A 15,326-nucleotide genomic window follows, 5' to 3' on the forward strand; every position below is an offset into this window, starting at 1 on the left:
GGAATTAGTGATGCATCACCACTCGGTAAACTTAATCAATCCGCATTCTATTCCAAGGTAAGGACTTCTTGTTATTTTCCCTATTTAATCTAACACTTTCCAGACACAGGCACAATTTGATGCATCGCTCGGACAGGCCCACCCTGATGCATTGTTTGGACAGGCCCAACCTGATGCATCGCTCGAACATGCATGGCACAACATGGCCACCATGCCTTCCAATCCAATTAGTGTGCTGCAATCCAGTGTGCCTGGTACGATCAAGGCCCTTGGGTTGTCTTTTTCCCATGCTGATCTTATGGCAATGGGTTATTTTGGTAGCGATAACACCATGCAGAACTCATTTCCCCCTGCATTCGGCTCATCAGTGCCTTCATTCACTGACACCAGCAACACTATTGGGGGACACTATGACCAATATGACATGCACCCATGGAATCTCGCCAATTCTCATTCACAGGGGTGGGAGATGCGTAGCCTGTCCTCCTTCTTGAGCTCTCTAATCTCTGCTGAGCACAGCACCACGACCACAACTGAGCAGGATGAGGCCCTTCCTCAGTTCACTTGTCAATTGCCCATTCTTCCAGCAGCAAATGCTCCTTCTCCAATTGAGGGCACACAGGATCTTGCTAACACCACTGGTGCTGGTCTTGCTAAGTCAAAGCGCAAATTGAAGTCGAAGCCCCCAGCTACCAAAGTCAAATGCAATCCCACTATGGAGCCCACCCCCACCATCGCACCCACAAACACTGCAAAACCCAAGGCCAAACCAAAAGCAAGACCTGTTGTGAAGTCTGGGGTGATGATGGAGACCCACACTGCTGTGGATGAAGGCAATACCTTGGTTCACTCGACTGCCCTCAATACTACCACCGTGAAACAGAATCCTGTAGCTCAATGTGCATCAAAACAAATTCCAATCAAATCCAAGCAGAATGATGTTGCTGACGCCATTGGGTCAGATGGTCTGACATTCGTTGGCATTGGTAAGGAAAACCCATCTGTTTTGGAGGATGTTGGGGCAACACCCAAGTTGACAAAGTGTCCCACTAACTCGACCATGGAGGGCGTGATTCCTGCAAAGTACGTCTGAGAATATCTTCCTCACTTGCTCAATGCTAACATACACAGGAAAAGGCGAATGAAGGCATAAGCCTATGTCTTCATATGACATGATCAAAACTTTGCTTCTCTACTTACATAATCATTTCACTCTCGTATCATAGTAAATTTGACACTAAGTAGTACATGTAGTCTCTGTGTGGGTGATGAATGGATATAGTTGTGTCGTGTCGTCATTTACAGCTCTTTCAAGTTTCATAAAGGATGGCAGTGGCGTGAAATTTTCGTTCAATAGGAAGTGTTAGACTTGGTAAAATTTTACTTGCACAGTGTAGCTTAAGGACACGCTGTACCAATGCCTAAGTATATGGAGTGCTTAACACTTGCAAAATTCACTGGAGGTGGAATACTATTTTGAGCTATGAGATACAAGGCATACATACTACAGTGATCCCCGAAGTTCAAGGGTGCAAACTAATATCTATGTGTTGCTGATGTTTTTTGTGACAGGAAAGAAATCAGTTAGATTGGTCACTGTAAGCTGATTTGTACAAAGGTGCTACCCAAAACACTGTTTCAAAACTGTGCAAGTGTCCAGGGTGAGCCATGAGGGTGGTATGGGACACAGCAACTCGTGGAATGTGATTTTAGTTAGAAATAACTGTGAATCAAAAACAGATGCATCGAGTATGGTTTATGGAAGAATGATCCATGTCGAAAACAATTTTCAATGTAGAGATTTCAGTTTTTTTCAAATGAGATGCTTGTTGTTGCTGAAGGGGAGTGGAGGGCAGGTGTGACAAAATGAGAGTGGAGTCGAGCTGTAGAGAACTTGCGAGTAGTACATACAAACTTTCGTAGAATATAACATATGTCACATATGTTGGCTCCAGTCAGTGCACCAGGAAAACATCAAATGCAGCTGCGGGCCTGCAAGAGGGATTCGAGCACAGTGTATGGTGGTGAGCAGGTGGAGGGTGGGATGTGGACCTGTACTGGGGGCATTGTATGACCATGGGACGCCGATTCCCAATTTTCAATCGGATGCATTACTGAGCCCGCATCTGTGCATCAATCAGAGTGCATTACTGATGCATCACTGATGCATCACTCCAACCAAGAATATACTACAGTGCTTGATGCATCACTGCATCCCTACAACTGCAACGAATTCTTGCATCAAAATGACACTATGGCCTGCAGATTCGAAGACATGGACTTAGATAGTACATAAACCATTGTTAGAATTTTGGTCACTCAATACATGTTAGCAAGAGTTGGTATCAACATTTGCATAGTTTACAGCAACAGCAGGGCACAAAACAGAGCAAAATCGCAAAACGGCAACTGAATGGCAACAGTGGGCACAGGACAATGCGCAATGGGAGATGGCATGCGAGAACATGAGGGCACAAGAAGGCAAGGGCATGACAAGGCAGGGGTGGGTGGGAATCGTGGGATGCATCAGAAAGACGGAGGGGATGCAGCAGGTAGACAGAGGGGAGATGCATCACAAAGTGGAGGGGATGCATCAGAAAGCAGAGGTGGGCAAAGGGTGGTACAATTGCACCAATGATGCATCCCTGGAGTGCTACAGTTGCACTGTTTGATGCATCAAAATGACATGAACCTGTGATGCTGCATTGACAAGTGGATGACTGGAGTAAAGGAGGACATCAATTTTTTGTCGCTTGCTTACTCCCCAGTCTACCTTCTCCATCTCAACTCCCTGCAGCGGTTTGACGAGCAGACTGCTGCTTACAAACTGCCCGGTAAAATTGGTGTCAATCTTCTTGATGTTGCTTGGTATTTTTTTTATTACTTATGTCGTTCATCATCCAAACTGACATTCATACAAAGGATGCATGCTGGTATGGATCCATTCATGGCAGCAGTGACTATCGATAGCTTCACAGATGACGTTTTTGATGAAGCTATTCGAGAGCACAAAGACAAGGCTCAAGAAGCACAAGAATTCTGAAGGGTGGTGGTGATTGAGGTGGCTGTATCTCAAGGATTGTATACATGCTCACGTGCTATAGCACCTTAATTGATTCAACTTTGTTGATTTCTGGTCAGCAGCCTGATCTATATTGTGGGAGCTACAGTAGCAGTGTGTAGCTACCTGTAGCTACCTGTAGCTCAAACAAGCAAATACTAGTGATGCGGAGGAACCGGACCTTTCATGGACTGGACCATGGTCCAGTTCAACGTTCAGAGTATAGGCTGAACTGGACCAATGGTCCAGTCCAGCATTCAGCATTCCTTGAACGCATTGAATGGGTCCGAACCTTTTTGAACTGCTTCCATTTTAGGCTACTCACACATACGAGATGACATCACCCACACACGCAATACACTGAACATGACATGATTACTCGCGACTTTTTCACTTGGAATCCGATTTGCAAGGACCATGCCACACTGGCAAGGTCCGTGAAGGTTTATTTGCCTACCACTAACCAAAACATCACAAAGGAAGCACCTGATAAGGTATGGAGACTTTGGTTAATTTGCTTTAGTGCTAATGTATTTGTTAATGGGTTGTTTTTTTTCTAGGGTAGCTACATGAATTGTTCGGCACTCATGAACTCAATGGAAGTTAAAATGGATCAAATTCGAGGTAAGCTCAACTCTCTTCAAGCTTTCCCCCTCACAACATGACTGACCAGTGTGGTCTGGGTGCAGATGGTACTCTCCTCGACGCCAGTCAAATCCAATGGTACAATGATCCCAATGATGATACTCCACTGCCTGTGCTTCCCGCTCAGGCACGTTGCTCGACTCATATCCCATGCCCTGCACCCAAGCTTGTTGACCCCAACAACACTGTCTTGCACAAACGCAAGGCTAGCAGGTCAGTGGTCACGAGTGAGGGCTCTGAGGAGGAAAATGAAGGAGACCAGGATAACAGGGTAACTACAGATGAGTCTTGCCTTGCATTAATTTCACTCGGCCTTGCTTCACAGTAGTGTACCAGTACTCCTTACTACTAGCTATAGTACAATCGAGTATATTTACAATGTGTTCGATGTTCGAACGCTGAACCGGACGTGAACCGGACGCCATGAACCCGTTCATGGCATCCAGTTCAGCGTTCGCAAAATTTGTTGCTGAACCGGACCAAACCGGACTTCCGCAACACTAGCAAATACTAAGACTATTCCTATAGCACCCTGTAGTAATTTGTAGCACATATAGCATTCTGTAGTACTATATAGTTCGCAGTGCGGCTATATAGCTCCACATAGTAGACACTTGACAAATCTGGCTACAGGTACTATAATGACTATATAGCACCCTGTAGTTAAAGGTTTTTTTCCTGATGCACGCTCCGAAAATACACAGATGCTGGCCGACAGATTTGCATCGCAATTGACGTGAGGGCATCCGGAGATAACCCGATGAGCAGCCGTCCGTGATAGGAAGCACAAGGGCACCTTGCCCGCGGTACAGATGGAAGATTCAAAACTATCAGTGGAATCAGTTCAAGTATTTGGCGATGGACAGACACGTTCGTTGATGTGGGCTCGGATTGACCTGAGGCGATGCACCAAATGCCCTAATACTGGGTGCGTGTGTGGTCCTAAAACGGGACGAAACGAAGTACTATATAGTCCACGATGAATCTGAGATTAAGTTAGTCGAGCAAATGCACTCAAATTGGAAATTACTCTCATCCATGCTCGGCGAGTCCTGCAAGGGCAGCTGCACATTGCCTGTCCTCTGCTACGCTTGTCAGAAAGCAGCAGCAGCAACACACAACCCGGCTCCATTTTCGCTACCAAAGAAATATCCTCGAGACCAGCTTACTATTAAGGAGCCGAGAAGCAACTTGAACCTGGGGAAAGGTACGTACACTGCCACTGTCACTTGCGGCGGCAAAGCTTCGTGCACGCGACAACATATTTTTAGAACAAATTGACCGTTGTGTACTGAAATCTGAATGGTGTCAAAATAATGTGATTTGACGACATCAATGCACGTGCCAGCGGCGGCGACTCTGTATGAGTTCGGCCAGTGGGATTCTCGCAAGTCGAAACGTCCGTACGGCGTAACAAGACTCAGAACAACAGCTGACATGCATGTTCACTCGTCAATCGGGCGTCTTTTTAAACAGGTAATAACCCCTGTCTACTACTACCGGTAATTGTCTTGGGACCTGAGTTTCCGCGTCAATGTTCGATTGGTCAATGGTCTCAAAAAGCCAACATCTTGACATGCACGAGAGGTCTTCAACAAAATTTAAGATTCAAATACATAGATAAAGCGCATGAGAAATTCTACAATTATCCACTCTTGCGAAATACATAATAAACAAGCAAAACCAAATGAAGTAATTGGTTTGAACGAAGATACTATAAAAGCAGAGTGAACATTTAGATGCAGGCCTCACGGAACAGATATTTAGGCGCACCGTTGTCGCATTCCTCAATTAAGCATGGGTGAGTGAGTAACGTCCGGTGTTCGGGTCCCGCGCGAGGTTCCAAGTCGTGTTCTGAGCAAGCCCAGTGAGGTCCTGCGTCCAGATCGCAGGAGTGTCGACTTGGCCTCGTAAGATCGCGGTCTCTTCATAGTCGGCCGTAATGTAGGCACGCAGGACCGGAGTGTACTTCGCTGTGACGCGACTGCCATCTCTGCGTTGCATATTGTGAACGTCCCGAACAAGAAATACAAGAAAGATAACATACCCAACATCGCTGAAGTAGAGCACGGGGGTGGGCATGAAATCTCCTTTGTTTACAAAGCCTGGAAATGGACAATAAACTCAAGTGAAAAAAGAGGAGACGATGACGGTCACAAACCGACTGCGATTTCTTGAATAGCACCAGTGTGGTTCTGGGCCTGCAGGATACCAGCGGTCCCCGTCTCAGGGGGCTACACGAGATATTCGTTGGTGGTCGAGATAAATGTCGACAAAAGTCAGACTTACAGAGAAATGATAGACCTCGTTGGCCTCAGTCAGGACTGTCTTCTGGTTGATCTGCATCATGACTTGCATTGGTGCTAGCAATTCAATAAGTGAAAGAGGGTCGCTCACATTAATATTGACGGAGGTTGCAGCGCCGATGACCTTCCCGGCATCGACCTGGGCTTTGGAGAAAGCGAGTCTGTACAATATATAAGCGACTTTCAAGACCATCGTTCTGGTCGATCATCTTACTGGGCCGTGTAGGTCGCGGTAGCCCTGTATGGACCTGGAAACAGGGATCATGTGTAAGTTAGCGATTTGGCAGCAAAAGATAGGAAGACGCACCCTCCTTCCCGAATTTGGTGACCCTGAAAAAATCACAAGGTTTAAAATCGCCCCCAGTCGAAGTAGGCACACTTACTTCCAAACTATCGGGAAGACGTCCTCGTAGAGGCCATCCAGGTTAGGGCTCCAAGCGAGCATGAGAGTGACCTCCTTTCCGAGGTTGTTGCTGCGAAATGACGAGTCGGTTGAAGAATTGGTGAAAACGAGATCGCAGACACTCACGACTGGAAGGTCAAATTCCTGATGAAGGGACGGGGTGCCATTGTTTCGGATTGTTAAACACGAAGTGTAGTGCTGGTAGTTGAGATGAAGTGTGAATTGAAGAGCTTGAATTCTGAAGTTAGAGTCTCAGCAAGCAGGTTTTTATATGTTTCGGATGGCATGGTATGTTGCACCTCCTTTCTTGTTTTGCGACTCAGCCAGCGTCTCCTTCGTGCGCCGGTACCTGGCGCTGAAGATCCTAATTATTCGACAAGGTGATAGCACATGGTAGCCCTTGATTTACTAGACAGCCGGCTTCTCCACGAACCGACTCCCCTGGGCGTTCAATTTGGTGCTGGGAAGTTCGTAGCTGTGGTCGGCTGTCCCTCGTACCTTCAGTTTGTATTCCTTTCATAACGTCGCCGTGACAGGTGGATAGGGATTAGCGCCGGGTACCAAATACTGGGATCTGGTCTGCCTGCTCAGGTAGATGACATTGTAATCGAAATAGTGAGCCTATACTTGTCAGAAGTTGGATCAACGGGAGCACATGGGCCATGGTACATTTTGCACACGCAACTGCTATAAGTTTTTGCTATAGTAGTCAGTGACCCTGTCGGCCCGAGTTGAGTCCGGGGTGAATCAACTGTCAAAGTCAAATGTCAGTCAAACGAGCTGCAAAAGACACCCAACCTGCATAAACTTGGAACTAAACTTGAATCTGCCGAGTTGCAGTGTCTGTCGTTCAGAATGTTCAAGGCACTCGGCCTGCACAGCTGGTCCTAGAATAACATCGCATCAGCAGGCAAATTTAAATGGCCTTCATCCGAGTCAGCAAAAAGCGTTGAAGACATATGGCGTTATATTTGGTAACTTACATAATGCTTTGTGTCCAACTTGACAAAACAAGTTTTCAAGTTCTGGTCAAAGTATATGCCGCCGACTGGCCCGACTCGTCTCGTGTAATCTCCAGAGTGAGTCCGCCCTTCCACACTCGATCCAGTGGTTTGGAATGAAGGAAGGTTTATTTTGCCTTGTCATTGACATCTTGCTGTCTGCCGAAATGTGTTCTTGTTCGAGAATCGAGCGTCAAAATTTGAAGTAAAATATCCCTAATCTTCCCATGGGCCGCCGCCGTATCAGCGGTAGGGCAAAACTCCGACACTGCCAATGTGTGAATACCTCGACGTGCTCTTATCACCGCGGCTGATTCTGTTTGCAACAGTTTTATGAAAGCATTGGCAATGGGCCCGAGCGCTTCTGCAGTGACATGTGTAGTGGCACCAACTCTTACGAAAGGTTAGAATATAAAATTGTCGCTTTTAAAAAAATTTCAAAGTCATCTACACGATGCCTAGGATGTTCAACCATACGTCTTCGTCCCTCGCCTGCTGTTGGTGCCCCAAAACTACCGAGTTTGGCGCACAATACTCGGGGGAAATGCATAAGGGAGGCGAGGGCTTGGAGGGTCTTAACAGCGTAAGGTAGCTTTATTTACATTGTTCCTAAGCAGGCACCTCCTGACGCAGCCCATCAGTGAACCGGTATTCGGCATCCCTCCGGTTAAAGCACGACGGGCGTCTTGCAGCTTGTTTGACTGAACTTTGACTTTGACAGTTCATTCACCCCAGACTCAACTCCGGCCGGCGGAGCCAGGACTATGGGCAAAAGGATATTGCAATCACGCGTTGCAAAATGCGTCCTGGCCCATGGGCTTCTCGTGACTGAACACTCTGCAAGTCTAGTCCCACCCTGTTTCGACCCAATGACATCTACCTTAGCGGGCAGATCAAATCCCAGCGCTTGGCACTCGGTACTTTGGACCAACAGCTGGGGGATTTGCCCTGACTGTCCGGGGGTCAAGGCTAACAGCAACGAGTGCTCGTCGTATTAAAAAGCCTGCAATGTACGCTGTTTTCTCCAGATCATCCTCTTTACGATCAGGTTAGATATCAGCCTTGCATATCATCATTGTCTGACATGACCCCCACAGAAACAACGTGTCTTACACAATTGCAGTCAGTCATCGACGCCACCAACAACAATTCCAATTTCACGCTCGCTGAGAAAAATGTGTGGCATAACGGGAGGTGGTCCAACACAGACTCGATCCAGACACTCACCATGGGCGGAAGTGGTACGTCTGGTGGGCTCCGCTTCATAAGCGGTACCGGGGAGGAGTTCCTTGTTGTGCTAGGCATCCACAACTACAAGAGGTGGTGCTACATCAACACTGACCTCGCACCTCCAGCCACGGCAACAAATATCCACCCCGAGTACTACACGGACGGCAACGCTCGGAACAGGTTGCTGTGGGATCAACGGTCTGAGATCCAGGAGACCAGTGCAAGGGGAACCAAGGTGGATGTGAAGTATGTCCACGAGGCGGCCGACAGCAAGTCCTTCGTCGTTCACATCACCATTTCTTGAATATCTTGAAGTTGTGCACACCGCTCTCGTACCAAAGCAGTTGTTGAAACATGGCGTACTTGCCTCTGATAGATTTTCTCTTCCCAGAGGCGATATAAATGCATTACACATCTTGTCAGCAAAAACACTCACCATCGATTGTTCCTGCAGTAAGAAATCGATAGATACAAACTGGCTGTTTCTGCCCGTCGCTATGATATCTAATAAGTGCAAGATGTTTTTGATGATTTTCTTATTCACCGATGAATGCACGCCATGGACTGAAGGTCATGACTTGAATGGAAAATCACATTTAGCGCCATCGTATCTTTACATATGCCACACCTCGGGTTCCAATCGGAATCTATCAAACATAATCTTGACGCGCCGATAAGGTTGATCCGATCAATACCATCCACTCACATCGTATGACGAGGTCGAATGCATTATCATTCGTCGCGAAAAAATATGAGATGCTGGGCCTGTCTCACTCATACGCGTGTTTATCAGGACGCCCCCGCTCTTCGACCAGCCTGTGGGTCTTTATACAGCTGCAATTCGTTGTGGATGGGAAGAAGAGGCCAAACATGCATCCGCTGTGTCGCTCGCTCTCAGCATCTAGGCGCCAGGCACCGGAACGTCAACCCACGCTCCGAAAATACACAGACGCTGGCCGACATGATAGATTTGCATCGCAATTGACGTGAGGGCATCCGGAGATAACCCGATGAGCAGCCGTTCGTGATAGGAAGCACGAGGGCATCTTGCCCGCGGTACAGATGCGAAGATTCAAAACTATCAGCTCAAGTATTTGGCGATGGATGTACAACTTGGAGACACATTCGTTGATGTGGGATTGGCCGACTCGGATTGACCTGAGGCGATGCACCAAGTGCCCTAATACTGGGTGCGTGTGTGTGGTCCTAAAACGAGACGAAACGAAGTACTATAGTCCACGATGATGAATTCTGAGATTAAGTTAGTCGAGCAAATGCACTCAAATTGGAAATTACTCCCATCCATCCTCGACGAGTCCTGCAAGGGCAGCTGCACATTGCCTGTCCCCTGTCCTCTGCTACTACGCTTGTCAAAAAGCAGCAGGAGCAGTAACACACAACCCGGCTCCATTTTCGCTACCAAAGAATCTCCTCGAGACCAACTTACTATTAAGGAGCCGAGAAGCAAAACCTGGGGAAAGGTACGTACACTGCCACTGTCACTTGCGGCGGCAAAACTTCGTGCACGCGACAACATATTTTTAGAACAAATTGACCGTTGTGTACTGAGATCTGAATGGTGTCAAAATAATGTGATTTGACGACATCAACGCACGTGCCAGCGGCGGCGACTCTGTATGAGTTCGGCCAGTGGGATTCTCGCAAGTCGAAACGTCCGTACTGCGTAACAAGACTCAGAACAACAGCTGGATGATGTCAGGATACTAGGCAAAGACCAGCCGGAATTCGAATAGCGTATTAACCTATACATTCTTTGTCGTAATTAACAACGAGAGGTGGGAGCGTGTGCTACTCTGATGAATGATAGTAGAGTTGAAAGATGATAGATGATAGCAGGTACACTTGCGGGGAATGAAGAAACAAAATGTATGTACGTGAATGCAACTCCAAGCTGGATGGTGGGTATAGAAAAAGATGGTGGATATACGATAATTTGGTGAGTATAGTTCACTTTCTGTTGCGAGATTTAGAAACGCGAGGTTGTGGGGGCGATGGTAGACTGGCACCAAGGCCATGAACGGGAACATAATCCGGATCAATTTGATCGCACTTGAGATGCATTAGAAGATTATAGACGAACACTTGTTCGTACCTGGAAAGGCATCAATATAGATCGACAAGAACATCATCGAAACGCGCACTGAGCATTTGTGAACACGACGGTCATAGATTCCGAATTACACCTCAGTAAGTTCGGCGCCATCACCAGTGCCAGATTCGCAGACGTCATCTTCGTCGCCGTCTGTACCTTGTCCTCCAAAAAGAACTGCAAGAAGCTGATCAGGAAAATAACGACCCGTCTGTTTATCGTGGGAAGACGTCTAACGAGCTGTATGCACGTTTCAGGTTCGCGAGAATGTGTGATGCAGTCGTTGTACATCTCTTCAGGCACTAGTGGGTCGCATAGCTCGCGCAACCAAAGCTTGAGCAACGAAGCCAGGACATGAGGATCATCAACGCTGTCAAGCGTATAATAGCCCCTATCAATGCGCAACTTCAGTTCCGACACGGAGTCGCTATCCCCAGGGACGCGAAATATGCCCTCCGCTTTCATACCCCCAAGAGCGAGAATGCCGTCTGCGAGGAACGGGAGAATGATGGGGATCTTCTCGTGTGGGTAGTTGCGCTCTTGCAGGCGCATCGTCGCGTCCAGCGATTCTCCGAATGTGGATGGATTAAAGGCGGCATCCGATGCCGTCTCGATCTCTGCCATCGTCGGAGGTTTTCCGCGTGGTCCTTTCTTCGAGATCGCAACTAGACGGCGGAGACAGTGCTTGGCTATCACGTCAACCCTGCCCTCTTGCTGAGCCGTCCGCTGTTGCATAAAGGAACGCAGGTACGTCTCAAAGTTCTTTGAGGGCGGGAAAGCAGTGAGGAGTACGCAGAGCATTTGCCAGCCTTTGAAAACGCTTTCTCTGAAACACTTGTGAGAGGGCTAGAGATCAGATGTGGATAAATGGCATACGGATTCGGATTCCCGTTCAGCTGCTTCATCAACTGGCAATATATCTCATCCCTCAGCTCTCCGTGAGCCAAACCTTCTCCAAGTAACCATCGCTCTTCCTCCAGTAAACCGACGGTACTTCCCGTAAGAGAGTGCACAGAGCCATTGTGAACGGGTATACCAGCAGATTTCTCACGTTCACGGTCACCCATGATGTGTTGGATGACTTTGAAGATCCGAACTGCATCGTTCTTGAGCGAGCGATTCAATGTAAGAAGTGGCGAGCTGAGGGGTGCCTAGATATATATCAGCTAGGCATCCACAAGGACTAGAGACAGGTACCAGCCTTTTGCCATGTCATCATTTGCGCAACGGGAACCTTGCGCCTGAAGATAAAGCCTGTACGATGTGTCGAGAAATATTGTCTTGCGTAGTCTGATTCGACGAATTGTTGGATGTCTGATGCGAGGTCATGAGGAAGTACAGGATATGTGCTGAGAGGAAGTATGAGACACTATAAATCCGTGCATATGGCGTACTTACCCGGATGCTAAAGTAGTAGTAGTAGTAGTAGGGGTAGGGTGAGTAGATTGCCTGGTGATTGGAATTGGTTTCCCTCCTGTGGGACTCTTAATGGCGCTCATGTTCTTGGTTGCCTCTGGACGTAGGCAATCAGCCGAGAAAAGTATCGGTTAGTGAAAAGGTGTACCTTTGTTGGGTACAGGACTACTTATAGTCTTACCGAGCACTGTGGGAGGGGTCGACATGCTACGTGCCATCCAAAAGCTGTTGCTCGCAGCCAGTTTTGGAGTCAGAGGAACCTCTCGTTTCTCAATCCCCTTCTCTTTGGGAGGATGGTTTATGCTCGGCCGTGGTTTATCCATGGCTAGTGGGGATGACGATGGTAGCCCGTGACCAATGTCAGAAGCAGCCCGTCGCTCAGATAATGACAGCATCTCCACAGCAGCGTTGAGACTTTGTGGGATGGGGGATCGGTGTGGTACATAAGAGGATGATTTGGCCCGCGATCGCGATGGTGAGGTGTCCTCGATATTTGAGGTTAGACGTTTGTCTTTCTCTTTATGGTGACTCGATCGTGCACTCCCGTTCGACGCGACCTTGGCAGGTGGGGTCGATAATGATTTTCGTGAGGAAGGTGTGGAAGGTTCCGTTGCGTATGGGGATGCGGGTATAGGGGGTAGATGATGTCCATTTGTCCATCCACGAGGGGTGCCTGGATGGCCATATTGGTCTGTGGTGAATGAGCGCCTTACGGTAGGAGGCTTCTTGGTCGGGCTAGCACCAGATGCTGACATCCTTCCTGGCGAACTCCGCATGGATGATAACGAGCGTCGGGGTAACGGGGGCTCTTCATTGGAGCGGAGTGACACATGACGTTCGTCTTTTATGCTTGCCTGTGATCGAGTCCGAGTTATACATGGAGACCGGCCTGGCGCGGATTCTTGTCCTTCAGAAGTTGTTTTGCGTATGCCAGTTCGCGACAGGCGACGACCTAGGGCGCTTTGCTGTAGAAAAAGGCATTAGCTACTTTTGAGAGATCAAATGAATATATCACTTGAATGATAGTCAGGGGAATGACAAAACCATCTGGACGTTCCCAGACTGTCTCCCCTGTCTTGGTTTGGTAATAGTATGGTATTCCGCCTCTGGAGTCATCACTGAGCTCCCACCACTCTCCCTCTGTACTCGGAGGCAAACTGCATAATCACAAGCCGTAAGAACAGAGCTCAATATTTGAAATTATGACATCACGCACACAAATGTACCAGCTGGTGGATCCCAGCTCACTTGTCCAGTCGCAGGGCACGCGAAGAATACAGTGCTAGTCTTGTAAAAGTGCGTTCTAAACATGAATCCATGTCGATGATCGAGACGAGATGAATACCTGCGGATCTACTAAAGTCACCCAAAAATTGGAACCCCATCTCGCATCTTCCGCATCTACACGGCAGAAACCTGCTGGACTGCTCACGGGCTCGCCATTGACATTTACTTGGGGTATGGCAGAAGTGTCCGTGGTATGTCCATTGGTCTTTAGGCCTAGATCGGTTGCAGGGGGTGCCTGTGACGCAGGGGCTGTCTGAGGGTCTGATGGCGGAGAAAATAGTTTCAAATCAGCGGTTGCCTCGTCCACAGCAACAGCCATGTTCAAGAATGGCGTCTCTTGACGATTTAAAAAAGTGGATGAGCTGAAGATTTCCCAGGCGCCAAGGTAACGATAATCCCGATGGACGTAAGGAGTCCGAGGACGACGACGAAAACTGTATGATTTATCGAATCAAAAGCTATGAGAGGACGATCAAAAAGCAGGAAATCGAAAGAGAGAAATTTGAAGGTAGACGGTTCCGACAACGTTCAACGTTTGGACTATCGCTTAAGGATAGTGACCCCTTGCAATTGCCTTGCAGGGCCGTAATCGATCCTCCCGAATTCGGAAAAGTATGTCAGACGGTCCATATACGCAAGTTCTGATTCACGTTACTGTAACTAACGTGAACCATCCTGTCAACAATTTTCATTTGGCCTGTACTTTCCTAGCGCGATTCCTTTGCTTTCTCTACAAATTTCGTCAGCGTAGCTATGTCCTCCTGATCACCCGCTATCGACTTTTCAATCCGCTCGTATACCCTCGCTAGACCCCGGTAGACGTCCCCCTCGCTTCCACCAACAAAGTCACCAATTTCTTCCATCTCTCCAATCCATCTGTACGCTTTCGGTAGCATGGGCGGTACGGTCTTCACCAGACGGTCCAACAAAATTGGCTGCGATATCTGTAGTTCTCTCATGAGAGCATCTGCGGTTGCAGGCGACGATGCATAAGCCGCTACCATATGTCAATCACCTGTTTCCTTCACAAGAAGATAACAATCACCTAGCACCATCGTGGCATACAATCCCGTCGTTCCCTTTGTTATTCCCTGTTGAACGTGTCTTTAGTAACGTACAACTTGTTCGCTTGCCCCTTCCACTCACAGCATACGACATCTTGAGTGCGCTAGCGTCTCCGACCCCCGCGTCCTTTCCTTTAAGGGGAGATACTTTCAAACCATACTTTGACAATGCAGTAAATTCATCCAAAATTTTCACATCTTCCGCTGATGCGTAGAATGTAGGATTCTGATCGCCTCTCGGGGGCCCTCCAATAATGCCAGCATCAACAAACTCGATGCCTGTCCCTGCAAATAACGCCGCGATACGTTTTACCGTTTCCGGGTTGACAGCATTGCAATTAACAAACGTCTGTGGGGAAGGTAATGAGCTCCCATGTTTTGCGGCGACTCCCTGTATCTTTCCGGCAAACGATACAGCATCTCTTGGGGGTAAGATACTCAGAATCCAGTCTGACTTGAGCACAAGCTCGTCGAGAGGGAGGTCAATCATCCCTGCATCTTGTGCTCGCTTTCGTGTGGCTTCAGAGCGGCCATCAAGGTTGGTGTAAACTGTACAGCCGAAGCTGGTCAGACGTTTCGCCACGGCAGCGCCCATGGCTCCAGCGGCGACTACTGCTAGACGCGGTACTGCGGAGGACATGATGGTTCAATGCAATATATCTCGTGAAGATACGGATAACAGCCGGCTCTATGTTTACAGTCAGCAATGGTTATTTCTGGAACAGGCTGAAGCAGACCCACTTATTTGTAGTTCAGGTAAGCAACTCATCTCGACGGATCTCCGTGCAATAGTTCGTGCATAT

General features: G+C 48.0%; 8 protein-coding genes across 8 annotated transcripts; 4 read left to right on the plus strand and 4 right to left on the minus strand.

Moving 5' to 3' along the window:
- Positions 1-202: 202 nt before the first annotated feature.
- On the plus strand, positions 203-3,043 carry EDB93DRAFT_1109097 (uncharacterized protein; the record flags this gene model as incomplete). Its single annotated transcript, XM_041447921.1, has 8 exons — positions 203-1,083; positions 1,578-1,598; positions 1,619-1,661; positions 1,842-1,856; positions 1,956-2,024; positions 2,361-2,606; positions 2,714-2,868; positions 2,923-3,043. 8 exons carry the CDS (start codon positions 203-205, stop codon positions 3,041-3,043), a joined length of 1,551 nt encoding a protein of 516 aa, XP_041301231.1.
- Positions 3,044-3,432: 389 nt separating this feature from the next.
- On the plus strand, positions 3,433-4,034 carry EDB93DRAFT_1109098 (uncharacterized protein; the record flags this gene model as incomplete). Its single annotated transcript, XM_041447922.1, has 3 exons — positions 3,433-3,555; positions 3,622-3,685; positions 3,751-4,034. 3 exons carry the CDS (start codon positions 3,433-3,435, stop codon positions 4,032-4,034), a joined length of 471 nt encoding a protein of 156 aa, XP_041301232.1.
- Positions 4,035-5,497: 1,463 nt separating this feature from the next.
- On the minus strand, positions 5,498-6,582 carry EDB93DRAFT_1109099 (uncharacterized protein; the record flags this gene model as incomplete). Its single annotated transcript, XM_041447923.1, has 9 exons — positions 5,498-5,699; positions 5,754-5,811; positions 5,868-5,940; positions 5,996-6,046; positions 6,104-6,173; positions 6,227-6,260; positions 6,320-6,342; positions 6,396-6,485; positions 6,542-6,582. 9 exons carry the CDS (start codon positions 6,580-6,582, stop codon positions 5,498-5,500), a joined length of 642 nt encoding a protein of 213 aa, XP_041301233.1.
- An 884-nt stretch (positions 6,583-7,466) lies between these two features.
- EDB93DRAFT_180325 (uncharacterized protein) lies at positions 7,467-8,698 on the plus strand. Its single transcript, XM_041455597.1, has 5 exons — positions 7,467-7,494; positions 7,746-7,819; positions 7,879-7,999; positions 8,138-8,426; positions 8,514-8,698. Exons 2-4 carry the CDS (start codon positions 7,750-7,752, stop codon positions 8,412-8,414), a joined length of 468 nt encoding a protein of 155 aa, XP_041301234.1. The 5' UTR covers positions 7,467-7,494; positions 7,746-7,749; the 3' UTR covers positions 8,415-8,426; positions 8,514-8,698.
- On the plus strand, positions 8,265-9,086 carry EDB93DRAFT_180256 (lectin 2a). The gene is made up of 2 exons (XM_041455596.1): positions 8,265-8,464; positions 8,514-9,086. Exons 1-2 carry the CDS (start codon positions 8,425-8,427, stop codon positions 8,948-8,950), a joined length of 477 nt encoding a protein of 158 aa, XP_041301235.1. The 5' UTR covers positions 8,265-8,424; the 3' UTR covers positions 8,951-9,086.
- Positions 9,087-9,466: 380 nt separating this feature from the next.
- On the minus strand, positions 9,467-10,119 carry EDB93DRAFT_1185434 (uncharacterized protein). Its single transcript, XM_041450788.1, has one exon. It carries the CDS (start codon positions 10,055-10,057, stop codon positions 9,827-9,829), a length of 231 nt encoding a protein of 76 aa, XP_041301236.1. The 5' UTR covers positions 10,058-10,119; the 3' UTR covers positions 9,467-9,826.
- Positions 10,120-10,229: 110 nt separating this feature from the next.
- EDB93DRAFT_1185435 (uncharacterized protein) lies at positions 10,230-14,087 on the minus strand. Its single transcript, XM_041450789.1, has 9 exons — positions 13,518-14,087; positions 13,389-13,459; positions 13,188-13,329; positions 12,321-13,137; positions 12,155-12,269; positions 11,958-12,105; positions 11,633-11,907; positions 10,809-11,582; positions 10,230-10,759 (listed from the first exon to the last, which is right to left on the minus strand). The coding sequence occupies exons 1-9, from the start codon at positions 13,776-13,778 to the stop codon at positions 10,615-10,617; spliced, it is 2,748 nt and encodes a 915-aa protein (XP_041301237.1). The 5' UTR covers positions 13,779-14,087; the 3' UTR covers positions 10,230-10,614.
- A 79-nt stretch (positions 14,088-14,166) lies between these two features.
- Positions 14,167-15,163, minus strand: EDB93DRAFT_1096223 (6-phosphogluconate dehydrogenase C-terminal domain-like protein; the record flags this gene model as incomplete). Its single annotated transcript, XM_041446764.1, has 3 exons — positions 14,167-14,456; positions 14,505-14,550; positions 14,606-15,163. 3 exons carry the CDS (start codon positions 15,161-15,163, stop codon positions 14,167-14,169), a joined length of 894 nt encoding a protein of 297 aa, XP_041301238.1.
- Between the last annotated feature and the right edge of the window lie 163 nt (positions 15,164-15,326).

This window comes from Suillus bovinus, assembly GCF_016758785.1.
Source record: "Suillus bovinus strain UH-Sbo-P2 chromosome Unknown EDB93scaffold_138, whole genome shotgun sequence".
Taxonomy (NCBI): Eukaryota; Fungi; Basidiomycota; class Agaricomycetes; order Boletales; family Suillaceae; genus Suillus; species Suillus bovinus.